Below are 26782 nucleotides of genomic sequence, written 5' to 3'. Positions count from 1 at the left end.
CCCTCATGTTTAAAATTGTACAAACTTGCCTTTAAAATAATCATTCAATCATTCTATGACAGGCGTGTGCCCGCTATTGGTATTTAGCATACTACCTCTTTTACTCCCCATTTCTCTATGTAAGGAAAGCTCTGTTGGAGCGGTGCAGCAGTGGAGAGAGCTGTCACTCTTTGCAAAGAGGACCGTGATGGAAAAAATGTAGAAAAACTTCACTGCTAGTGAAATGCAAACAATAGTTTCAGAAGTTGAAGCCAGAAAAGGCAGATTTAGCTGGTAAAGCATGTCATTGGCACAACCATTGAAGACTTCATCAGAATATCATGGATGGCAGTTTTTATCTAAACTTTGCAACAAAGGTACTGTTGTGTCACTGACCATAGTCAGGAAGATGCCAAACTCCGGATTCATATCCACATTGTCTCCATCAGTAAAGATAAAGTTTTTGCGTCGTTCCTTCTTGCAGGTGAGCACGATGGCGATCTGCTGGGCCGCGACCGACAGAACCGGGAGGTCAATGCGGTTGAACTCATCGAAACAGCCCCACGAACCAGACTGAGCTAGACCTGGAAATCACACAAATGCAACTTTAGGTCACACTGTTGCAAATTTTTTTAAACACACAACTCTAAAATATTCAATAGTCATAAAAAAAAGACATTATCTGTGGTCTTCATCACCCAGCTTAAATCCCTCAACCTGTGCACAAAAGTTCTTTGGGCCCTATCCTCTACCTTTTCTGCTTCCACTTTAATAGCAAAAGCATAATAGCACCACTTTGCTTTGTGATTCAGTCTCTCACCTTTGAATATTCGTCCGAGGCCTCTGAAGTCCATCTGGTCAGAACAGTTAAAGACCACAACATACTTTCCCAGACAGCGACCCATGTCTTTTGTAGTCTCCGTCTTACCTAAAAACGAACGTAAACGGAGGTTCATGAATTTGTAGACTGAGAGAAAACCAGACTCATTCTCCCTCCTACTAAACTAACTCTTTAATCCAGTGGTTTCCATTCCACATTTTTGGCTTTTGAGCCCTTAAAATGAAGCAGTGTCAACTTGCCGACCCTTCTTCAAAGAGTGCATATGTCTATGGCTTATGAGCAGTTCCAAAAAAGAGAAATTATGCCCTGTAAATGTTTCTAAATGTTTAATTAGAGAGGAAAAATCTGAACAGATGAACATAAAACTTTGTACCTGAACAATGTTTAGGTTCCTTTTAGCCCATTCAGTGATATCACTTTCACAAACATTTAGATTTATCTTGGGACTCCCTTAAAGACCCTCAGGTTAGGGATCTCAATATAATATGAGACAAGACCACTGATAAAAGAAAATCAAATGCAATCAATGTATTTCTTTCTCACTATTCCTCTTCTTCATGTCACTATAGCTTACTACTGCCACACTGGTGTGATGTTCTACATGCAAAACCCAATTGTTCAGTTCTATCACCTATCAATTAACATACTATTAGTGTTATGTCTATAGTCCTGTCTAAGCAACTTTCCAAAACTGGATAAAATGAGTATTTCATAGACACATCAAGGTATTTCTTTTAGGTGTCAGTCTTACCTGTTCCTGCAGGACCAGCAGGGGCTCCACCCATACTCATACAGAGAGCCTGGGCTAAGGTGATGTAGCATCTGAGCAAAAAAGAAAGACACACACACACACAATTTAATTTCACGGGCATAAATAAGGTTGAGAATTTGCTTCCTCACGTAGGAGTTTCAATTTTCCCTCACATTCAATTTATCACGCATTCAAGCTAATGTGATATGATCCTCCACAGGGAGACTGAAGGTCAGGCACAGCTAGAGAGCACTGCCCCTGGAGCCGGTAGGGATTCAGTGTCTTGCTCAAGGACACTTCAGCAGAGAGAGTGACTTACACTGGGACCTGACCTTGGCCCTCTGGGCCTTCAGAGAATGTAGAATAAATCTGACCACTGCTGTTTCTCCAAAAGCAATCCTCTTCTAATCATCATCGTCCCTTTTGTATCCATTTGGTATCAGTTCCAGTTTTACTCAGAGAATATGAAAGAGAAAAACTAAAGACAGTGGGTGAAGAAAAGCAGCAGACCACATACTAACTGAAGAGAGGGAGGGAATCGGATTGTGTTTCAGGCAGGGAAAGAAGGCGGTAAGGAAATCAGGGCTGTCTTGACGCCTTCGGCCATAAGGCCAGCATGCCACTTCTTTGGAGAGTTGCTGTCTGATGTCTGCTGCTAGCTCCCTCCCTGCTGCTGTCTCTTCTCATCTCTTTCTCCTTGTCTCTCCTCATCCTTTTTCCCTCTGTCTCTTCTCATATTTCTCTTCATATGTCAGCGATGTCTGACACTGGCTGTTGGTGGACTTCTGCCCCCCCCTTCCCTCTGAGTCTCATTCTCTTCCTCTCTTTGTGTCAGTCATATCTTCTGTCAGTGACAGGAGGTGATGAGTTGAAGCAGAGTAATTATACGCACATCACGTAGGTGCAAGGCTATCAGAAGACAGCATCAATGAAAAAAGGTTACGCCTGCATACTTACTACAAGTGCTTGGCCAGTGCAAGTGTTTCTACTCCTCCTCTCTATTTATTTTCTTTCCAATTCCACTTGTCTTTCCCTGTTGCCCTGCTCAGTCATTAGTCAACCATAGAAACTGTGGCCCATGAAATTGGAATTGATGTTATAGTGAACATTTCCACTACATCAGAGATAACAGTATGTATCTTGGATATTTTCATTAAATACCTTGTTGCTGCTGTGAGCGATTGCCTCTTCCCTTTGGTTTATGAACTCTAATGAGTAGAGCCAACTACGTGGTCATGTGACAGTGTGTTGTCTGCATCTTGACAATGTTATTGAGTCCCTGTCACTCATTTTGATTGGCTGCTATGTGCATGAGGTGCTGCACATATTGAGGCATGACTTGTTGGACTGTTAGTGCTGGATATAAAGTCACATTTTCAGCGAGAATGTGAAAATATTCCTTGGTTGTATTTCCCCTGTGCTGTCAAACTGGGATACAATTGGTGATGTGTTTCTCAAAAGTTTGAGAACATTTCCACATTTCAAACCAAGACCTTCAAATGTTTTCATTGTTAATAAGAGCTGTAGAGAAGTAATTATTTTAGACGTTAGGTACGGCTTTTGACGTTAGAAACAAAATTATATATTGTTGTCTTTCTGGGTTGTTACTTTGTGGTCTCGTTTCACTCACTGTTTAATGAGGAACTGCTAAAATACACAAAGCAGAACCAAGGCACACCTTTATTTTAACTTCTTTTCACTAACCCTAACCCTGTGTAACGGGACAGTAAACTCGGCAGCCACACATTTCTCCGTTCTGTATTTCTCTGTTTTGTGTCTTCAGGTTATGCTAACCCATTGTTGCTAACTTTGGAGCTAACCCCCTTTACTTTTCCAGCATTTGGGGAAACAACAGACGTGACTTTTTAACATTTATTAACCGACACACTGTAGTCTGTACTGTACATTTACTGCCAGACTGACAACTTGCCGCTAACCCTTTCCTCTGCCCCGCTAGCATCCACCATCACTTCTCTGCCCCTCGCTCTCTCCCACTCACTACGCAAACATACTCCTTAACGGAGCTACGCTACCAATAGTTTCCCAGGCAACGACAGAGGTTGACTCACGTTCCGGAACAGCGCTGTACAGCGCTCCCAAACGCTATCAAATATTAAAAAACATTTTTTGGGGGCTGGCAGGGGTTCTCGTTGTGTCATCATGGAGAAACACAGATTCAGTAAACGTTCAGTAAACATTGAGTACAGTTAGACCCAGCGGTCTCTATTAGGTTGGGCAAGTTCAAAGTTGTGAAACAACGGGGGTGTTTTGAATACACCTCTGTTTTTACAGGTAATTTGTTAGTCTGTCCCTCCCGCTGCAGGAAATAATGGATTAATCCTGGAAAGCTATTGATGTAGCACTTTTCTCCTTAAGAATATAACACGGAGATTATTCGACCAATGAGAATTTAGTCAGACGAGAGCATATCGACCAACTAATAGACCCGTCGACCAGCAGACTACAGCCCCACTGGCTACTGTCCCTAGATTGGTGAGGGGACTTAATATTATACGGAGAATATGAAAATATGTAAAGTAGTAGTAAAGCAGTGCTCCATAATTGCAGTGATTGGCAGTCACCACATTTGGAGAAAGTAATGCTATTTGTATAATTAGTTGTCTGACAACATTTTAATTTGCTGGCAATTCTTTAATGTGACAGATATCAATGTGTGCGTGTTTCTATTTAGAGTTCTTAGTGGTCAGGACAGCTAAAATAAGGTTCTTGCCATTTTAACTCTGCCTTCATGAGAGTGTATGTGTGCCCTCATGTATGGCCCTCTACCTGTCAGTCAGCGGCGTAATGACAAGCCTTTCAGTGCAGCCCAAGAATTCATTCTGGTAGACAAAGCCCACGTCTGTGATGTTGATGATCATCTTGTCTGAATCCTCATTGAAGTAGAAGCGGCACTGCTTCAACCACTCAAAGTCGTTGGAGCTTTTGACATGCAGCCGGCACTGAAGGGAGAAAGGGTAAGGTAAAAGAGACAGGAGGAGAGGCAGAGAGAAGAGAATAGAAGAGGCAAGGAGAGCAGAGAGATAAGGAGGGAAAGATGGCAGCAAGATGAGAGGGATAGAGAGAAGGGGGAGAGAGAAGATGGTAAGTGAAGAATAGGAAATCGAAGGGCACCGTTCAGGAGGTGATGTGAGGTGAGAGATAAAAGCAGGAAGAAAGAGGGAAGGAGGGGTAGGGGGTAAGAATGTATTAGGGAGCATGAGGTGACAGGAAGGTTACGTTAAAAAAGTGGAAAGAAGGCGAGAGGCAGGTAAGAGGAGGATGAAAGAAAAGAGGTTAGAGGCCATAAGAAGAAAATGAGGTGGAGGGAAGGTAAAGGAGAGGGAAGAAGGATGGCAGGAAAGAGATAAGTAAAATAATTATATGGAGTACAGTGAAAATAGGAATAAGGGGGGTGGGGAGAGGATGAGTATGAGTAAGAGGATGGTAAAAAGAGGGGTAACAGGTAGAAGATATTATGGGAAAGGGGAAGAGAGGTGAAGAGGACAGCAAACAGATGTTTGGAAAAAATGGGCAGGAAAAGAAAAGAGGCCATATAAGAAAAAAAGATTTGCAGGAAAGAGAAGACAGGGAGAATAAATGAATACAGGTATGAGTGGATTAAATAATGATGATAAAAAAAAACATCCAAATAAAGTTACTCTTCATTCTCCTTGAAGACCGGCAGGGTAATTTACTGTGCCTGAGGGGAGACTTCAATGGCAGCCTTTTCTCTAGGTCTAAATATCACTTGGCTGCCATTAAACATGCTTTGAAGACTTTTGTCAGATATAATTGACTCTTTGCAGTAAACTGTGTTTGGTATTCTGACATCCCAACCTTTGGCCTTCTGAATATCAAATGCAGTTTAACAAAGGGATAGCTATCTTGAGCAGGGGATTAGATATAAATTTGAGTAGAAATTGTAAAGAGCGTGTTTGTATGGTTCATTGTAATTCAGCAGTGAACCACCATACAATATAGCACATATTGTTGTCCTCATCCCCTACCATCTCCAGTGACTTCTACAATGGATCTCACATCCCAATATCTCTTTGCTATCTTTATTAAATGTTCAACAATATACTCACCAGGTCATCAAATATGTCCCTCTGGTGAACATGGATAGTGATTAGGGTCTCATACTTGGTCCTCTCTACAGCACTCAGGTCTCTTGTGGTCATATCAATCAGTGTGTTGAGCAGATCCAGGAAGAGCTGGTTGGTCTTGGCCATAATGCGGCGATCATATCGGGCATTGGTCAGGGCCTCCTCAGAGTCCCTTGTCCATATCATCTGGATACCTAGCAAGCCCACCTGGATCAAGGATGAGAATATTTGGTACAGTAATCACATCAAATATTGCCTTGTTGAGCAAACCATAAATGTACTATGTTCTATGTAGTACAAAGTCCTTGGCCAACATGAGTGCAATGATTTCCGCCTTGCTGTTGGCCTTGTTTTGAAATCATCATGGATTAGTTGTCTGAATCTGACTTTGACCTACCTGAGCGGGGAAGGAGTTGAGGAAGTCGATGAGCTGAAAGCCAGAATCCTGGATGGTCAGGGCAGCCTGTCGGATTATCATGTGTAAAGACCTCTGAGATTCCTTAAGCAGAGCATTGAGCCACACTTCGACATTCCCTTCTGCTGTGACAGGACGCTCCAACTCCACAGTCTCCCCCTCTCGTGATGATACAGCCAGGATACGGTCATATATCTGAGAAAGGTGACATGTTTTATTGATTACAATCACAGATTGATAATTCTATTCCACTTGCAAACACTGGCTAGGATATTCTCCTCTGTTTTAGTCAATAAGTTATTCAATTTTAAAACCTGTATTGTATTTATTCTGCTTCTGTTATAAATGTTTTTTATAGACCATTTCAGTCCACAAAACAAGAAGGGGCTCAGGAGGTCCACTAAGCGCAGGGTCGGTGGTTTAATTCCCCGGCCCTTCCTGTCCATGTGTAGAAGTGTTCTTGAGCAAGACACTGAACAACAAGTTGTTCCCAATGGTCAGATGGTCATGCCTTGCATGGCAGCTCCATCGTCATTGGAGTGTGAGTGTGTTTGTATGTGTGTATGTGTGTGTGTGTGTGTAAATGGGTGAATGAGAGGCAAAAATTGCAGTGCTTTGCCCGATAAGGTAGAAAAGCGCTATATAAGTGCAGTGAGAGGGTTTGAAAGATGTCTTTGTTCTGTAACACAGACCTGTCCAAAGAAAAAGAAGATAACACTCCATGGTAGCTCTATGAAAGTTCACCTTGTCATGGAATCGAACACATTTGATGTTGTCAAAGACGTTGAGAAGGTGGGCCTGGATGGTGTGGGAGTCAGAGGCCTGGCCCAGGATCTCCAGCAGGGCAGGATCAGAGACAAAGAAGAAACGAGGAAACAGCAGACGCTTCTTCTCCAAATAGCTGTTTAACAGCATGATAGAAAAAAAAAGTTACCTGCAATAGTTTGTCTCAAAGCCGTTCATAACGACTACAAACCAGTACAGGAGCTGGGAGCACAACACTAAAAATACATTTCAAAACTACTGTGTCCGCCCCTTAAATAATGTTTGAAATACTCACACATCAAACCTTCATATTGTCTTGAGGTGTGAGTTGCTTATTATTATAGTACTTTGTACTTACCCTGTCAGTGATTTCTGGCAGATTTCCAGCTGTTCGAGGAGGTGAGGAAGCAGCTGTCCCATGGTCTCATCTCCAACACATGACTGTATTACGTTGGGCATCTCATGGGCCCGCATCATGATCTTCACCCATGATTTGTCGATGTTAGAGAAACGCTTTGCTTCCTAAAGGAGGTTAAATAAATCACTCATCCGATTGGGTAACACAGCACTGGTTGCAAATCTAGTGATTGTTTTAAAAACATTAATGTCAATGTCAATACTGTCCTTGATGCTTTCCATGTACTTAAAAGATTTAAGTAAGGTAACTATGTTTTAAATTGGCTCAGAATAAACCAAAATTTCAATTCATGAGTAAGCCTCTTTGTCTTTACAGCTTAGTTACATACAAGAGGAGGGACATGATTTTAAATGGTGTTCTGTGTGTAAGTGATAACCATGTCATTTCAATTACTTCAATTATAGAATCTAATGTGAATAATTCACTGTGTAATCTACCTTAGGCAGCTGTTTTGCAATGTCTCCACCCACGAACACTGCCTCCAGGTAGATCCAGAGGTTCTGGACAGTCATCCAGTTTTCTATGATGTCAGTGGTGTTGGAAAGATTCTGAACCCATTTCTGAATCTGGGCTTTAAATGGAGTGTTATACCTGGGGAAGAAGTTTCATCAGCATTTAGGCTTTAAATTATACAACGCACAATGACAGCATGCCTATTAAGGACCGCCACAGAAAGTGTTCCAATGAATTTTACTCTCATGGTCCTTGTTAAAGTCCTAAAAGTGATAATTATGGCCATCAACTTTGTTGTACCTGTTGCTCATAAGAGATCCCAAAATCATCAGGCTGTCCTCCATGCTGGTAATAATCTCTGACGTACTGTCTCCTCTCAGTAGCAGCTCTCCACGGGTCTTAAAGTTTGCAAATGTGAAAGTCTTGTTGTCCCACTCTGCAATCACCTGCTTCAGCTTCTGCTCAATGTCCCGCTCTTTCACTGCACTGATGCAGATATCCTGCATTAAAAAAAACCCAAAAATTGTTAAAGCAAAACATAAAAATACAATATCACCATCCCAACCAGGATATTGATCATACTGTACAAATCAAAAGAAGAAAAATCTATTTGGTGATTGCTACAAATCTCAAAGAGAAGACAAATTAATTTTAAAAAAGGATTAAATCTAGCATCAATTATCATTATCAATTTTTATTTATATCACCACTACTACCGTCAAAGTTATGAAGCTCCAAATGCTGTTCACTAAATCAATACAAACATGCTCTCCATAAAGATGTCTGCTAGTTTTATTAAGAGAGCAAACCTTTATTAATGCGTTGATGGCTAATTTAAATAGCTTGTATGAAAATGCATGGAGCAGCTTAAACACACATCTATTTGGTGCCAAGATTAAAGCTCACTGCATTGTAAGGATGATATAAAGAAATATTGCAAATCTGTTAGTCTGTATGTGCATTTCAACATTGTGTTATTTCTGAGTCAAAAACAGCAAAAGAAAGGAACATTTACTGTATATTCCTGCACTAATTCTTGCATAAATTTATTGAAGAAATGTATTATTTCATTATTACTTATTTCAATATTGCAATGCAAAAGGTATTCACAGGTAAAACTTGTTGACTTCCTGCAAATACATTATTTCAATATCATGTATGCATTTGACCAGTGAAAACAGTTTACAGAATGTCAAGGTATCATTTTATTTGTCATTCACTATATACTGTAAAAATAAAGGCACTTTTCTTTCTGTCTTGGCCTGCATTGGTGCCCTGCTATTCACCTCAATCTCCTCTTTATACTTGAGCAGAGGAGCCTCCATAATGTTGCGTAGCTTGAAGGTATCACTCTCCACCTCAAAGGTATGTCCAGTCACCTGGTCACAAAACCAGATAGATTTTTGGTCAGAATGTGGAAATTAGGGTGTTTATTCTAGTAACTGCATCAACAGCACGCTGGTGGTTTTGTTCACTGACCTCAGTAATTCTCTTCCAATGTCGTGTCATCATGGCTTTGTTGGTCATTAGCTCCAACAAGGGGCAGCACTCACTGAATTCATCAATTGTTTTCTTCAGGTCCAGGAATGCCTGCCATTCCTTCAGAGCACGAGGCAGCTTGCGACACCTTGAAGTGGATTGTGATAGTCAATAAGCTTTTTGCAGCATATAACCCACAGCTGTCTTCCAAACAACACAATAGTTCAACATGAAACACACCTCTAAAGGCCAGATGTGTTTGTCTTAAAAGGACAAGTCCTTTCTCTACCACTGCTGTTGCACCATGTACTCAAAGTCACACTTCTAAAACTGATAGACAGCATTTCTGCCAGAGGAGGAGTTGTCCTGTCTTCTTCAACTGTTACGTCAGCACATATTGCCCTTGTGAATGTCAACTGCTTATAACCTTCAATAGTTTCGAACTATCAGGAGAACACAAAAGTGGAGACATATTGAAAACCATTTTTCTCTAAATGGAATGCCTTAACTTTCATTTCCCTAGCCTCCTTCTCCTTTCATTTCCCTTTGACACAAACATGATGAATAAACCCTTGTAGAGGACAGAGTGCTAAGATAAATGTGGATAGGAATGGTGAAATTGAAATCCTTCAGACCATTCATACCATGCTTGAAAAATATTTTATAGCATAACTCCAGGAGAAGGACTTTATATCAGGCCATAGATGAGGTGATCCGGAGGGGAAGAACTGACTGATGAAAATCATTTCATTTGTTTCCCTTGTTTTTTCCATTTCATTTTGTTGCAGTACAAATTTTCTTAATATAGTCTTCAAATTTGACAGTCACTCACTTGCTATGGCAACATGACAGTCTGACCTTTTCAATTTAAATCAGTAAAACAGCCAATCAGCTTGGTTCTCTTTAGTCCAGTTTGTATGATATTTCCTGGAAGTGTCTTACTGTTCTTTTCACTGCTCAGTGCAACTCCAGTCAGTTTAATTTACTTAAATGATGTATTAAGACTGATGTCACAGTCAATAAACTGTCTAACCTCGTCTGAAAGTCCAGTAGTTCGTTATTGATCTTCTCAATGTGGATGTCAGCCCAGAGGATATCATAGTAACCATTGACTGTTTCAATGACATTGTTGTAAAGGCCATACAACTTCTGTAGCAGAGTCAGCTGCTTCCTAATTTCCAACAGCTGAGGATGCTGGGTAACTGGAAGTCCAAACAGCTCCTCTCCACCTGTGTAAGTGATGTACTTCCTGAACAGGTTGTCAAAACGATTCTGAAGAAGAGAAGAATGGCAACATATCCAGAAACAGTTTGAGGACTGCATGACAGCACCAAAAATGTTATCTTTCATTCAAAAAATAATTGAATTTAGAAGTTTTTTTTTCAGCCAATGAACATTTGGAGTACAATTTGTGTGAAAAAGAAGATTAAAAAAAAGACTGCATGGAAAAATGTTACCCTTATTTAAACATAATTACCATGTAAGTCATGTAACTGACAGACTTAATCATAATGTCTAGCTCTGATCTTCAGTAACATACCTGGAACATAATGAGTCTATCGCTGGCATCCTGAGGAGCTAGCCCCACCACCATTGGACCATCCTGGAGCAGAGAGAAAAAAGCAAGTCCATGTCAGAGAGTAGAGTCTTGATAAAACCATATTAATTATGTACTATAATTAAAATAAATAGCTTGATGAGAACACTGCAAGTGGTTGGAGGGGCTGTTTTTACTTTTCACCTTCTCATAGTCCTTATAAAAGTGTCGACAGTCTTCCACAAATGTCTCCACATTGCTGACCAGTTCTCCTCTGAAGTTCGGCTGCAGAGTCACCAGCTCGTTCTGCACCTCTGTGCCCCGGGACAGCAGCTTCTCCCAGGTGTAACGCAGTGTATCCACTTTATCTGCCTCCTCTTTTGCCACTGACAGCTCATACTTGTGGAGCATGGCATAAGACTCCTGGGAGGAAGAGAAAAGATGCACCACATTTTTGAAGGGAGTGGATCCTGATCTTCCACCTGACATCATCAAATATGGGCAAATCATACATATATCAACATGTTGGCCATTAATCAAACAGATACAGAGAACAGTGAAGGTCTCACTTCCTGCGTTCCTTTCACACAGCGTTTGTTCTAACTCTGTGATACTGATAAAAGGATTCAATCCCAACACTTTTACAAACACTACGGAAAAGCTACATGGTTATACACACCAAGGTAACCTTTATGTATACACACTAATGATACATTCAAACACTGCTTGAATGCTCTCTGCTGAAAACATCTTGTCCATTTCCCACTGTGTGCATTTGTACCTGTATGGAAAGGGCAGCAGAAACCACCATATCGTATGAAAGACATAATGCTGTGCTCTACCTCTATGGGACCAACTTGAAAATCAATAGATATTTGGTTCTCTCTGATCTCCTTGAGCGCTGCCATGGCAATGCGAATGTCATCGAGGTCTTTGATCTGACGGTTCAGTTTCTTTCCTGCTTCATCTACAAAAGCAAAGATCTGCTCCATCTCTGAACGATATTTCCTGTTACAGTACAATCCATAATCCATCATCCAGTTCTTGGTTTCAGCAGTGAGGGACATCTTCAGGTCCGCTGGTGCATTAAAAAAAAAAAAAAAAAAAAAAATCAGAGTGACGTACTTTATAAAAGCAAGGGAGTGAAAATGAAAGTATCCAAGACAAATAGTAATATTAGCATGCACAAAGGCCCCTGTGTGTTAAAAATGCACATTATATTTTTATTTCCTATTTTGTTCAAGTTTGTAAGTCATAATTCAAGAATATGGGTAAAATTCTCAGCAGTTAGGAAGAATATCCTGTAGGGAATTGCAACTTAATCTAACCTGTGAATAGAGCCAAAGCTCCTACTGTGATGTACTCTGGCTCAGAGTTTATTTCCAGCTCCAGGTCTCGATAGTAAATAATCTGGCTCTCAAACTCTGATAGCAAGGGACTGCCTTGGATGAACCTGGAAAAAACAAATCAAACAGCTATTGACATAGTGGTTTGTACTGCTTTCATTGGCAGTAAATGAAACAGTTCTGTGGGCAGATGTGGATATCGATCATTCAGTTTATCATACTTGCGCATGGTGTCTTCACAGTCCTTTCTCCAGATGTGATGGTAACGACTGAAACGGTCTAGAGCAGTCATCACTTCCTGCACGATAATGCATGACAGGAATTATGTAGGAAATAGACAGCATTTAAAAGAAACATTAGCATTTTGGATAAGATGACAACATTATTGTTTTATTATGTCTGACATTCTGTCTATGTCATTTTATACTGAACAAATGTGTTATGGTTTAAGCAGGTAGGATATAATAAATCTACAAAAACAAAACTAATCTTGAAAAAAACTGAAAATGTTCTTTTCATTTGTTTTTCTTGTTTTGCACACATTTTCCAATTTAGTACATGTACTGTAATATGCTTCAATTAAATGTCCCTGTTGAAATGAAACACACTGTACCTTTTTGGTGGAGCTAATGGAGGTGCTGAGAACAGAGACCAGCTTGACTATCTCCTTGTTCTCAGAAACACTCTTGTAGTAGTTTCTGGCTTGGAATGGAATGGCCTGGATCACGGATGCTGAAATGTCTGAGGTGCTGCCGTCTGAAGGTTACAGAGTTGGGAGGACATGATTTGTGAGTTTGTACAGCTTGGCTTTTGCTTGGAATCCTTCATTTATGATTATACAAGACTATTTAGAGAGAGTTGGAGTCTTTATAACAAGGTTTGAGTCATCTACATCTATAAAACATGTTCATACTGTATCCAACTTTCCACCTCTAAGTGTATGTTTCTGTCAGCAAATGAATCACACTGCAACTTTCATTCCATTATCACACAGTTACACCATATTAGCTACATGTTAGCCAGGGTACAATGTGACTAAAAAGGCCTTGTGAAATTTCAAAATGTCTTTTGTTTAAAAATCGTCTTCCCAAAGCCATTGATATATTCATGTAATTTCCATCAGCATGTCTCTATCTGCTCCTAGTCGATGCGGCTTTGCTCTGTTGAGCTGTGAAATAAGACATTATGATCATCCAGTGACTGTAGTGCAGCAGCTGTAGCGCAGTAGCACTGTTCTGTCTGCATGCTGGAAACTAGAAATAAGTCACTCTGAAGCCAAAACGGTTGAACTATCAAGTGGTTAGGTATGTATATATTCATGTCCTCTCATACCAGCCAGGCTCCTGTATGTTGTTGCTCCATCCTCTGATTCACTCTCAGAACTGTCCTGTTGAAGAGCCGCCATCCGTCTTTCATTCATTTTTCTCTGTAAAAGAAAAAAGACACAAGAAAGTTGTTCAGGGTTGTTTTTGAAACTAATAATGTGTATCCAGAAAAATAAACATATAAATCATTTTCAGTTATGTGAGGAGCTCTTCAGCTATAAAAAAATCCATTACACAGCTTATCACATTCATTTGAATGATCTAATAATTTTGGTAAATAATCTATTTTAACCACACATTAATTTTTACAGGATTCTTTGAAGAGAAATGTGCTGCTTGTGCAAACACTATAGTTCTATGGACACATCTTGTACTCTTCTCTAGTATACTCACTTATGGGAGTTATAGCTTCCTGCATTAGATAAACCAAACCCACCTTTGAGATCCTTTCTTTGCTCCATTGGCCGACTCCCTTGCTTACGCTGACCACACACTCTACAGCCCGGTTCAGAGCCTGTTGGACCTCCTCCAGAGCTGGAACCATGGCGATATTAGGGATGGCGAGGGTCACATTGACTCTGAAGATTGCCTGCTGACCACTGCTCTTTCCACGACTGGGTGAGTCACTCTCAGCTACAGGAGGAGAGTAGAAGAGCAGCTTTCTGATGCAATGTGGTGTGACTCAAAGATGGACATTTTATGCGCTCACTAGACAGAACAGGCAAACATCAACCTCACAAGCCAAAATATATTGGAGCTGATAGAGGTCATATGGAGTATGTGATTAAATTGGCAATATCATACTGCCAGTAGTGCATTTTTCAACTTTAAAGATAGGTCTTAGGACTCTTAGTCCCGGCAGGGCTAAAAAAAATAGGCAGGTATTGTATTTATATTAAGATAAACAAAAATATTGAGAGCAGCGAATCGATGACACAAATCCCACCTAGGAAGTGCATGAGCGAGGAGGCATGGATGCGCTTGCGTAGCATCTCCAGGGTGTTGCGTGTCAATCTGAGTAAGGCATCTACGTTGCGGTGGTTGAAGTAGGACAGCAGTTCCTGGGCTTCCTCCTCCATCACCTCCATCAGGTCCCTCTTCTTCCTCCTCCTCACCAAGGGAGAGGAGGGTCCAACACTGGCAGGAGGGAGCAAGGTGTTTCTAGAGAAGAGACGGCCCTCTGAGCGACCCTCGTCTTCACCTGATGTACAGGACGTGATTCATTTACATTAACCCCAAACTCTCACATAGCAAATACAAACTAGAAAAACACAGTAATTCAGTACTAGTACAAAACACAGTAATTTTGTTTTTATCAGATCTTTAAGGGAACAAGACATTCTGAAATTTGTGGCCTTGTTAGTTACGCCTTTTCTATTCTTTCATGTGGCTGTCCTGATGTGCTATTGAACATTAACTTTCTTTCTTTTAGTGTGTTCCATTGCACCTTATTATGTCCTCTTCTATTTGATCTCAAAAGGAAAATGTAAGTATACCTTCACTGTCAATTTGGTCTATGGTCTTGCTCTCGGCGCAGCTTTCTTCCTCAATCTTCTCCACCTCCTCCCTCTGATTGTGGTCAAACTCCAGCAGCATGTTGATCAGTTCATTAGCAGCTTCCTCCACTAGTGAGCTCTTAGTGTGGAGACTCTGGGCTTGTCTTATACACAGGTCCTGTACACATATGTGTATATGACATAAGGGGGGAGATAATTGCAGTGTTGCATTAGCTGCCCTCTCAACTACACCAAAACATAGCATAGATTTTTTCCCCCCTGTATACAAAGGGCATGATACTCACGGTCTAAAAACATGAAAATTACATCAACATCTTGTTTTTTCTTTTCAATTTAGTATAATTCCACTCTATATACAGAACGGTGATGAAGTTATCTGGGCACAAAAGTAAATTATGTCAGCTTCAGTTAGTAATTTTCCTACACAGTATTGGACATTCAGTGACATATGTAGGGATTCCCACCATTCATTGTGCACTTTACATCACTGTAATGTACAATATATTGCCCTGTCTGTAGTGAGTGTTATCATTCATATAAATACGCAGCTATTCCATCACATTAATAAATCATGATAGATGACCTGTAGCCTTGACTGCTAATGAGCCACTTTGTGCTCATCCACAGCCTAGGCAGTATCACAACAAGTAGACACTATAAACAGTCTCCTTAATGGAGGGCATTTTAATCTATACATGTTATAGCCTACATGATTCATCATTCATGTAAAGACATTAAATTAATGCCCTTAGATAATAATATTAATAAATTCATAATCAACAGCACCATATCAAGACACTGAAATGTACACTTATATATGATGAATAATTTGTAATATTTATAAAATCATGATATAACTATCTACTAAAATGTTGAATGTGTGGGTGTTGAATAATTGAGAAGGTGGGCTTAGTAAAACTATAATATATAGCTAGAAACTAATACTGTTTGTTTAGTTGATATGTATTTATTTACCCTGGTGGTCTGAACAAACTCCTCACAGATGACTGGTTCATCCTCTGGGAGAACACACAGTGTGGATCCGCTCATCTCCTGCAGCACTGCATCGATCCTGAACTCCACCAAGTCGTTCACTCTGTCCATCAACAGCTCCAGGTCCACTGGAGAGACAAGAGAAGAGGAGAAAGAGAGGGGCAGAGAAAGACAGACAGAAGTGGAAGGAAAGGAGATGGTAGGCATTGGGGGAAAGGAAGGAGAGAGAATGGAATGAAGAGAGAGAGACATGAACAGCGAGTACACAATAAATCCATTAATGTAAATTTTATCAGATGCTGCTAGTGCTGAGTTGCAGGATGTCTCATGTGTCAGCATGTGGAATATTGATCACACTGGATTTTTTGCTTACCCAAAGCCTTGTCGATGCAGCTGAGGTACTTGTCTATGTTCAGTGATGTCCAGTTGAGAGAAGTCAAACCTGGCTGTATAGCCTCATCCACCTGTCAAGTCAGTGATGTATGATGATGCACTACAGTAGCTGTTGTGCACAATCACTCTCATTTTGTCATAAATTCTTGTGTCACATGTTTAATGGTGGGCGTGGGGGGTCTGTTTGCATGACCAAACTGCAATCGGAAAAATGTTTTCTGGTACAGTGAGTGATAGTTTGTACAGCTGTGGAAAATAACAATATGAAACATATTCCTTTTCCAAACAATACAAAACAGCAAAATGTTCACATTTGTCCTGATCTGGATAATGTTTTGTTGTGTGCTGTTCAACCACAGTGATTTCTCCATAAAAAAAGTCATAATTCAGCATAATTGGTTGAACAGAAATATGTTTCTAAATGATCTCTTTAATTATCTTGTGATTGTATTTTGTGTATCCCCAAGTTGGGAAGCAGCTCCACCGAAGACTAATTTTCATATTGTTCATTTTTACAGGCATTATGAGGTACTATTATCCAGTATTTCACCAGAAATGACAATCAAATAAACAATTTGAGAAAAGTCAGAAAATAATATGTATAAGCACTATGTTTTTTTGAAAAAGAATGAAAAAGTGAACCAAATGTTAAATCAGTTCATAAAGTTGTACCACCTGGTGCACAAGTGCTAAAACAGCTCTGCTGTCACAGATAATGATGGACATTGAAAGTATGCTGTACAAACATGTAAATCCACCGACAAAGTCAAGTTAGTACGTTAGTCACATATTAATTTGCCAACAGGATTAACGTAATGGATCCTAAGGAGACTGTAACCTAATTATACACACCTATGCCCCAAACTGAATTATAATGATTGAATAGTGGATGCAATATTAAATCTCTGTATCACTATAAGTCACCATAAATCATGTCATAGCTTTTATAGAGCCAACAAAGTGTTCAACGTTCAGTAAATTCATAGACATTATGAAATAAAATATAAATAAAATGAGCAAAAATATATACATGAACCAATAAAGTGTGATTTTATATTTTTATCAGTGATTGCAATTTAGATTTTGGATAGTTACTTTTAATGTTGTTAGAATTAACATTTATCATTATAATAAATTTAAAAATGCAGGATACTGGCTATATTTTAAGTACAACTTATATCAATTACATCATAACCACATCTTACCTTAGCTACATGCGGCATGGCCAGCTGCTCAAAAGCACCCTGAATCTTAGCCCGCACTCTGGTGTTCTCACTCAACATTAACTGAAAAGGGGAAGACAATACAGTTTATGGAGCCACTCACAACAGTGTTGAACTGAGTGCAAATATGTACAACTGTGTGAAATACCCACCTGTAATTTGTTATAGTTCTTTTTGAGGCTGTCCTGTTTCTGCTGCAGCAGAGCAGCAAAGGGTGGGATCTCCAAGTTTATCCTCGTCATGCAGTTCACCTCCCTGATCTGGGTCAGAATCTCTGGGTCAAAGTTCACAAATAGCTCCCCTGTCTCTGGCGATCTGACCAGCAGAGAGGCCTGTAGCCCCACCCTGGCATCCTCCATCTGGGTAGGAGGGTTAAAGTAGTTCAATGAGGGTGTTCAAGAAGGTGAGAAGAGAAAGGTGAGAGGAAAGGGGACAATGAAGCGGAGAAAAAGAGTCAAAAGAAAGGAAAAACAATACATATGCATGTTGTATATGATGAGACTAGGGATGCATGATATTATCAGTAAGTCATCGGTATCGGCTGATAAAAGCTCTAAAATGAAATATCGGCATCTGCGAATTCTGCCGATTATGAGAGGCCGATACGTCGCCATCTCCTCCGCCACCTGACTGTGCTTCCCTTGATGGACTGTGCCACCCTGACGGTCCCGGTGCTTCCTCTGCACGCTCCACCTCATTCAAGCTGCCCGTCAGACTCGCTACTTCTTCCCACTTTAACCCGTATAACAAACTGGGGCCCAGTGCTCAACATAGAGAGCCAGGGCTAACGTTAGCTGGGAGGCTAGCTGGCTGTGCTTCCCTCTGGTCATGCTGCAGCTAACGCTCCGCTAGCCTCTCATCTCACGTTAGCCCTGGCTCTCCATGTGGATCCAACTGGACCACCGAGCCCCGGTTTGTTATTCGGGTGAAAATGGGAAGAAGCAGCTGAGTGGAGTGGAGCCTGCGGATGAAGCCCCGGGACCGTCAGGGAGAGACAGTCCATTGAGGTGCTGCGGTTTTCGGCTGCACAGATAGGAAATTCCTTTGCTGACAGGATGTACCACTCTGTTTGAAAAATTAAAAAAAAATTATTATTATTATTCTTTTTGGTTCATAACAGCGGTTGGCAACCAGCGTCTTAGGCGCATTACCGCCACCTTCTGCTCCGGAGTGTGGACCAGAGATTAAATCCTAATTTAATCCTGTCTGTCTAATGAACTCAAAGAAAACTCTACTGCTCCACCCACTTGGCAAATTCATTTAAGTTTTAATGCTGAGCTCCTGAATCCAGTCTCCTGAATTCTTCCTTCTTATATTGTCTTTCTTTATCATACTTGGTACAATGTATGCTTGCATGCATAATAATGTCCTCAGCCAGCTGGAAAAAAAATATGTGCATACATCGGTATCGGTATCGGCATCAGCAATCGGCCACAATGAGTTGGAAATATCGGCATATCGGATATCGGCAAAAAATCCGATATCTTGCATCCCTAGATGAGACTGTAATTTTTATTGGGCATTTTAAGCCTTTATTATAGACAGAAGAGACAGTTCACAGGAAATCAGGCAGGGAGAGAAATGCAACAAGGATCCCAGCCCAGACTCAAACCGGGGATGTCGTGGTTTATGGTCAGCTTCTTAACCCCAGGCCAACAGAGCTCTCTTCTTTACCTTTTTCATCCAACTGTGATGGTAAAGCATCTCAAACTCCAGCAAGACCCTTGCTACCCTGTTGTAGTTCCTGATGATCTTCTTAGCCTCTGGTGTGGAAAGAACCCCTGGATGCTACTCAGGGAATAGGATAGGATAGTATTATTTAGAAGGAAGAGAAACACTACATTTATTCTATGGTATATCAACAAAAACAACACAGAGGCACTGACAACCTCAATTTTGTACAACTATGTAGTTTCAATGTAGAAAGGCATATATCCAACATTACCTGTTGAAAGAGATCCATGGGACCCTGGATTCTGCTGTACAGCTGTCGAGCCCACATGATCCGGCCCGCCACTGGGGGTAAGTCCCGGCCAATGGGGGGATCTAGTTTCTGCTTCATGTAGATACGGGAAACCATTTCAATGTCCCGACCATAGTTTTGCAGAATGCGCTGGTATTTTTCATCAATGCCAAGGTCGGGGATGCCCAGTCTGTTTTAGGAAGTCAGAGGATACAGGTAATTGCACAGACAACCAATATTAAACAAATTAAATAATGAGATGTGAGGAAAATAAAGTGTATTACATTGTTTTTTTATTTTTAGATCAAGGTCGATCTTGGTGATTGGGAAAGACTTTTCTAATGAAAAACATTTGCACATGTCATACAAGATAATACACAAGTGCTCCATTTAGATGTGCCAGTAAGTCGTGTCAGTGAGCCAGTATGCACAATAAACTGACTAAAAGGAACTAGCACACCTAATTGAAATGCAGCCATTATGTTATTAGTTACACCTGCGTTTAACAAGCTGAAATGCCCACTGTGAGAAAGGTCCAGCCAGAGCCCAGCTGTTGTTTTTTTTTGTTTCCCTTGATCGGGGAATGGTTTTGGTCTGGGATGCCAGGTGAATGCAATTAACTACAACTGATCAGCAGGTAGGATAGAGAAATAGTAGACTTCTGTGCTGAGGACCACGACTGATAAACATTTGTTTAGGGTACAATACATGTGCAAGGTCTGATTAGAAGCGCTAAACAGTGGTGTTACCTTTCAAATTTCTTCAGCACGTTTAGTGCTCGTTCTGTATTTTGAATTTTCTCAAAGGTGCTATCCATGAAACTCTTCAGCTGATTCTGGAAGCACAAAGACCAACAAAAAAAATATATTTACAAAAACTGCCAACTTGGCTGCCCTCCAATTGGTCAGCATGTGCCATTTTGTGTGCTGATTGAATTGAAATTTAAACCACACACATCTGGCACATGCCAAGTTTTGGAGCACACCCATTATTATTAGTACAATATAATGACCTCATATAAATCCCAGCATGCCCCACCCAACATCAACCTGAGCAGCGGTCTAATCAACCATAATAACTGAAAACACCTGTGGGGTGCAGGCCCATTAACTGTACAGTGCAATAAAGTGGAAACAAACTAATCAATTGTGTTTGTAATAGTTAACTTACGTGGAGCTCAGCAGTGCTTTTGCAGAATTCCTCATAGTCTACATCGAAGTCAGTTCTTCTCTGGTCCAGGAAACTGTAATGTTTTTTCTTCATGTTGAGCACAATAGCCTACCACACAGACAAACATACAAACACACGGCCTAACTGTTCAACTACAGTCAAACCTGAGCTGGTAAATATTCAATCTTTAATTACTCTTTAATCCCATTTCCTTGAATACAGCTGTTTATCAGGGCTGCTGAGTGACAACACACTGATGTTGGCAACACAAAATCTAAGTCTGCAAGTTAATCAGGGTTTTAAAATAGCAAAGGTCAAACATATGCATAGTGCATAATGGAATGTAAGACCAAAAATAAGATATGTATATACTGCAGAGCTAACAAAAGGAAATCTGCAATCTATTTTTATAAAGTTCAATCTGGTTACTTGGGCCATCACAGGACTGATGGAATTACAGAAGGTCAACTGGACAACATGCAAAACATTTGTATACAAAATAACTGCAAAACACAAACCAATGGAAAAACTCATATGCACAACACATTTTGGAGTTGGTTCTCTTTTCATGATCCATGCTGTTAGTATTGTCATATTGCTATTAATGATATGTACAGTATTAGCTCACATGTATGAATTTTACTGCATGTTATCAACTATGACAATGAGTCATGCATTACTAAAAGTTGAGGACCGCAGTGAGACATTACCTCCCATTTTGCCTGCATGTCTGCAGTCTGCATTTCCAAGGAAGCATAGACAAACAGATAGCTCACATTACTATTACGGGTAACATCTACTCACCAGTTACAGACAATATGGTGCAATTCAAACCCAGTTATTTCTGTGACCCATAAAATCTTGGCACAGGTACTCTGCCATCATCTTGCTAATGTACAGCCTCAAGCTCCTCGTTAATGAAATAAAACTCACTTTTGAATACAAATGCAAATGAGTTGCACTGCCACTGTTACAATTACTATCTCAAATATCTCAACTTTTAAAAATGCATTAACCTCCAGTATCTCCTCCTATTTAGCTCTCCTTCGTTATATGCATTTGAGAAGCTCAATTAATGCAATTAATTGAGGAAATAATGGATTTGACCCAATTAGGACAGACCAATTTCACATAAAGAATGAAACTTTCAAATGTTTCTTTGTCACATTCAGTAAAAAGTTTTTCAGTGAAATCTTCTGAATGCTTTGATAACCAGATTTCAAACTTTTATAAGTCATTCTCAATAGAAGTCCATATACACATTTCACATATTCCATCTATGTTTGTGTTAGTTATACAGGAGATGACTTGCTGCAGCAGCCTTATATTTGCCATCTACTTACATCCACTTTCATTTCAACATCACTGAATGGCAGAAGAAATACAGGCTCAGCCAGCTATCAGTGACATTTCATCAGTTAATGGAATGCGTCTGTGTGATATCAGATCTAACTATATACTCACTTGAAACCTGGTGGCCATCGTCTCCAGTCCCTCTATCTTTGAGTCCTGCAGGGCAGAGTAGGTGGAAATGGTGCTGAACATTTCCAGGATTTTGTTGAGTCGTCTCTGGAATGTATCAAACTTCCCAAAAATGTACATCTCACTGAAGTCAAACTGTCTCTCTGTGGGAGTCTGTTCCAACTTTTCCTTGGTCTTATGGAAATACCGCTGATACTCCTGGAGGACATAGTTTGACACAAATCTGGTTACTCTTACTTTTATCCATCCATCATACCAAGGTAGTACCAATTTTTTATCTTAATATTCATCATTTCATAGAAATAGCATTGTCTCCACCTGGAGCAGTTTCCTAATTTCGTCTCTGAAACAACTCATGTGTGACTAATGATGACATATTGTAACATAAAATATCTTGACAAACAAACAAAGGGTTTGTGTCAAACTATACTAATAAATGATAAAACACATTTGATAATAAGTTGAACTTTAAAATTACAAGTGATTTACATTATAAATGATGGTACATTTAAATCTACTATCCAGTACCTTGTTTAGGTGGATGGCAGCTCTGATTTTGTCAGCTACAACTTGCTGAGGCTGGTCCCATAGTGAATTAGAACCATTATTAGTGATGTAGGCTTTGCAGGCTGTGATCATCTGGTTTGTCACCTGGAGATATTGATGAGTGTGGAGAAACATATGCATTTGAGTTCTTTGTGTACCCAGACAACTTGAGACTAGAAATGTACAACCTTGGAAGCAAAATATGAGTGCATCATGAGTGCGGATGACAAAAGGTCGCAGAGGCAATTTTGTTTGAGTGCTGTATTATAGTTAATATAAGAACCCTTCTGATGTTTTCATTTTATTCACATCTATTCTTTAATGAATCAACCCAGTAATATGTATACTGGGATATTAGAAATGGAAATTTTATTTCCATTTACTGATAATCTTGTTTATCAGTCTGTGTTACTATGGCCTTTGCAGGTAAAAGCTGTACCATTCAATAGTTATTCATCTATAAAAACATGAAAATTACAGTTCTCTGAGTGAACTCTGTGAACTCAAATGTAGACAATATCAAGGCTATAGGAAAACTACTTATTCTCATTCATTATATACAATCTTCTTGCATCGTGCAAGATAGAAGCCACCCTTACCTTGACAAATAGTGATGTTATCTTTTCAGATGTGTTGTAGTAGCGAGAGATACTGTGAATCATCCTGATGGCATTAATAAGACCTGGGATTGCATCCACCATTGATACCTGGTTTGAAACAGAAATAATTGCTTATGTGTTGGTACAACTTACCTTTTTAACTGCATTTACTTGCACATGTGGATCTATTCAAAATCGTTTTATGACATTGAGCAGTATTGGTATAACACGCCATTTTCACAAACTGAGGTAACGCAGCAGAACACGTCATCTTTAAAGTGCAAGATCATTTGTCTTACAGGGTCACTGTTGTAAAGAGGGTCACAGAACTTCTCCAGGCTGTAAAGATACTTGACATTGTCTTTGGCCTCATTGGCTGCATCAGTGATCCTGGTGTCGAGTTCCCGCCATGACTAGAGAGAACAGACCCTTGTTGAACATTATGTATTATTCCATCACAGTGAACATCTGCATATTTACATTTATACAAAAAAAGAAAACAATAAAATGATAAAATGATGGATGGAACTGGTTGTAGACTGAAAATAGTGTACTGTGAGACTGCAGAATCAAAGAAATGTGTCCATTTGGTACATATAGTCACAACAATCAAGCAGTGACTGATATGAATTTCTGACCTTGATAATTTTAGATTTGGCCATCAAGAGCACACCCAGTACAGCCTTGACGTCAGGGCTCTTAAGCTGGTCCAGAAGGTAGTTGAAGCGGGACATTCGTTTCTTCCAGTGGTCCAGCTCAGCCCGAGGGCCAAGGTCATCTGCCTCTTTCCTCAGCTGGTCACTCTCAGCTAGAACCTACAGAGCAGATGTACTGTATCTACTCACTGTTTAAGCATCATTTCTGCAGTTTATCCTTTCCCTTAAAGTCACAGATTATTTTTATTTGTGGTGGTTTTGCATCCCTCTTCAACTGGTATTTGGATCATTAAATGTTTGAGTTGTGAGGAACAACTATTAAAACATGAAATATTAAGGTATAAGTTGAGGTAAGAAAACAAGTAGTACCAACATACTTCATTCATCCATATTTTTTAAGTACCCATGGACTAAAATTGATACTTTGCATCTGCGCTGTTAAGACACTGTTGCTTCCTTTCAGGATGAAAATGCATTTTAAGCATTTGTTGTTCCAGCTTCATGAAATCTTAAGCACATATCTAGTCAAATAGTTGTTGTACATTTTTCCAGTTCAACTTCCCCTGATAAAAGTCACATTTAAATACATTAAAAAAAAAACTTTAATCTGTTTCTAAATTCTAAATCGAAATCTGGCCACAAGCTGTACTGCAAAACAAAGAGGAATACACCATTACAGCAATAAAACGTTATTTTAGTGAAGGACACAGTAACTTCTTACCTGTTCTATCTGTTTAATCCAGACTTTCATGCAGGCCTCTATCTTTTCTGTGGTCTCTGTGCTGTTGGCTGCTGCCATGTAGTCTGATGGGCCTTTCAGCACCCGCAGGTCAAATGTGTCACACTCTTTTAAGGTAACCTAGAGGCAAGCCATGACATGGTTTATTTTTGCTGCGGTGTCTGTAATTTATTTGTTTGTGGATGTGCCTGTGTGTGCTCACACAAGTCTATGTTTCATAAAATGTATCAAAAAGAGGAGGCTGACTGACTAGATGGCCTGGGGACATCTCAGGAGACCTGAGTGTTTAATACTGTTTACTAATGTTTATTTCTTGAAAAGAACTGAATATAATGTATTGTGCTAAAATGTGTATATCTGTGGATATGCATTAAATGTTTCATTGTATACTGTACATGGTTATAACTGTATGAATCTGGCAGGCTGTTTACAGTTATTTTAAAATAGCTGCAAGTACACTATAAAACTTTGAAGTTTCTTACTGATTTAATGAAACAGGTAATGCTACTGTATGAAAAAAGGTTCACAGATGATAAAGCAGCCTTTATTTCTCTATATTAATCCAAATCATTATGTATTTTTCTGTGATTTGCAGAGTAACATGTAGATGCCAGAGTACTAGCATGGGTTTAAAATCTGGTTAGAGGAGAAATATTTAAATGAGCCTCTCGTTAAATACCATTTTGGCTGAGTCACAGTATTTTGCAGCTGTTTTATTATCCTTGATGTTTTATTGTGTGTGTTACTCACTTTTTCTTGCAGGCTTTCCTGCGCTCCAGCCAAAACAGACACAAAGCTTTCCAATGACGATATGAAGTCCTGTTTGACAGCCTGGGCCTGGGTACTGGCCAGCTCTCCCCAGCCGTGGTTCATCTTCCTCAATGTGGGGATGAAGATCTCTGAGAGCAGCTGTTCCACACTCTTCAACAGACCTACCTCTGTTGTGTCCAGCATATTGAAATTTACATCCTAGAAATAGACAATGGTGCACACATATTCTCATTCTGCAGAAATCAATGCAACATTTTACTGAATCTAACTACTGACCTTGTTTAAAGGCTCCTTCATGGACTAAATGATACTCTAAGTTAACATTACGGCCCTTGGCATTATACGCTAGGTACAGATATTTGACATTTGACAATTAATTAAAATGTGCACTCACTGGAAAGAAGGTGAACTTCTCAGCTACCAGGAGAAAAGGTCAAAAAAATTGTCAGGAACAAATACCCCGCACTCTGTCGATGTTAGTGGTGTTTTCTGTAATTTACACAAACCTGACTTCAGCTTTTCTCTCCTGGTGTGTTGCTGAGATGTTCATTTTCACTTCCTTCTGTTAAGTTCCTCTTTTCACCATTATCCCATTAAAGAACTTAACAAGGACTAAAAGCTTGACATGGTGCATCACTCTGATGGAGTCCAGTAGTCACTCCCTTTTTAGTTCTGTTTTGGTCCATCTCTCAAGGAAAATATCTTTAGCGTGCTAAATGTTCAACTTTTTTTTTTTTTTTTTTTTTTTTTTTTTTACCAGCCACCATTTACAGTGAGGCTGTTTATATTAACAACAGATTTAACATTTTTGGTTTAATTATGCCCGTTTTTTGATGCTTTCACTTGCACTTACAAACCATTAATGTAGACTATTTATGACAGTGGACAAACAAAGCTTGCTTTTTGAAAATTTTAATATTAATTAATATTTATTTATTTTATTATCATGATTACTATTATTTATCTGTCTTAATGAAATGAATAAAAATATACAGTGGTACTTATACAAGGATCACTTGCACCAAAGCAGGTGCACTCACATAGTGGGCATATAAACACAAGCTCTCTCTCTTCCTCTCTCTCTCTCTCTCTCTCTCTCACTGTCACACTGACAAACACACACACACAAGTCGTCCTTCCTCCCTCTCCTGCCGAGAGCGCCTGGTAACAAGCATGTCCTGTTATCAGTGGTGGTGATTAGTTTTGCTGCTGACAACAGGTGATCAGCAAAAATCAATAGCCAGAACTGCCCGCAGTATCAGAGTGCTAATGCCAAACCTCTCTCACTATCTCTGGATGAAAAGAAGCTGTCTTG

General features: G+C 39.8%; 1 protein-coding gene across 3 annotated transcripts in view; it reads right to left on the bottom strand.

The window, feature by feature from the left end:
• Positions 1-26782, bottom strand: part of dnah5 (dynein, axonemal, heavy chain 5) — a 111211-nt gene that overhangs the window by 73438 nt on the left and 10991 nt on the right. For 2 of the 3 annotated variants that reach the window (XM_044359873.1, XM_044359874.1), the window contains exons 5-42: positions 25447-25665; positions 24679-24816; positions 23940-24116; positions 23601-23714; positions 23302-23409; positions 22685-22807; positions 22139-22354; positions 20675-20782; positions 20254-20339; positions 19487-19694; positions 19216-19329; positions 17694-17900; positions 17524-17604; positions 16299-16389; positions 15908-16053; positions 14912-15089; positions 14362-14616; positions 13852-14048; positions 13423-13516; positions 12704-12846; positions 12312-12388; positions 12073-12197; positions 11587-11822; positions 10949-11167; positions 10748-10810; positions 10241-10479; positions 9208-9355; positions 9015-9107; positions 8029-8228; positions 7713-7866; positions 7216-7379; positions 6837-6993; positions 6075-6287; positions 5660-5884; positions 4359-4531; positions 1572-1642; positions 800-907; positions 376-563 (exon numbers count right to left, since the gene is read on the bottom strand). In XM_044359873.1, the coding sequence (XP_044215808.1) occupies positions 376-563; positions 800-907; positions 1572-1642; positions 4359-4531; positions 5660-5884; positions 6075-6287; positions 6837-6993; positions 7216-7379; positions 7713-7866; positions 8029-8228; positions 9015-9107; positions 9208-9355; positions 10241-10479; positions 10748-10810; positions 10949-11167; positions 11587-11822; positions 12073-12197; positions 12312-12388; positions 12704-12846; positions 13423-13516; positions 13852-14048; positions 14362-14616; positions 14912-15089; positions 15908-16053; positions 16299-16389; positions 17524-17604; positions 17694-17900; positions 19216-19329; positions 19487-19694; positions 20254-20339; positions 20675-20782; positions 22139-22354; positions 22685-22807; positions 23302-23409; positions 23601-23714; positions 23940-24116; positions 24679-24816; positions 25447-25665 (5856 nt within the window). Of the gene's footprint in view, positions 1-375; positions 564-799; positions 908-1571; positions 1643-4358; positions 4532-5659; positions 5885-6074; positions 6288-6836; positions 6994-7215; positions 7380-7712; positions 7867-8028; positions 8229-9014; positions 9108-9207; positions 9356-10240; positions 10480-10747; positions 10811-10948; positions 11168-11586; positions 11823-12072; positions 12198-12311; positions 12389-12703; positions 12847-13422; positions 13517-13851; positions 14049-14361; positions 14617-14911; positions 15090-15907; positions 16054-16298; positions 16390-17523; positions 17605-17693; positions 17901-18018; positions 18342-19215; positions 19330-19486; positions 19695-20253; positions 20340-20674; positions 20783-22138; positions 22355-22684; positions 22808-23301; positions 23410-23600; positions 23715-23939; positions 24117-24678; positions 24817-25446; positions 25666-26782 lie in introns of those variants that run through there. The other variant, XM_044359875.1, reaches the window with a different exon arrangement.

The sequence above is a fragment of the Thunnus albacares genome, chromosome 8 (assembly GCF_914725855.1).
Source record: "Thunnus albacares chromosome 8, fThuAlb1.1, whole genome shotgun sequence".
Classification (NCBI taxonomy): domain Eukaryota; kingdom Metazoa; phylum Chordata; class Actinopteri; order Scombriformes; family Scombridae; genus Thunnus; species Thunnus albacares.
This window is presented reverse-complemented; position numbering and strand designations above follow the sequence as displayed.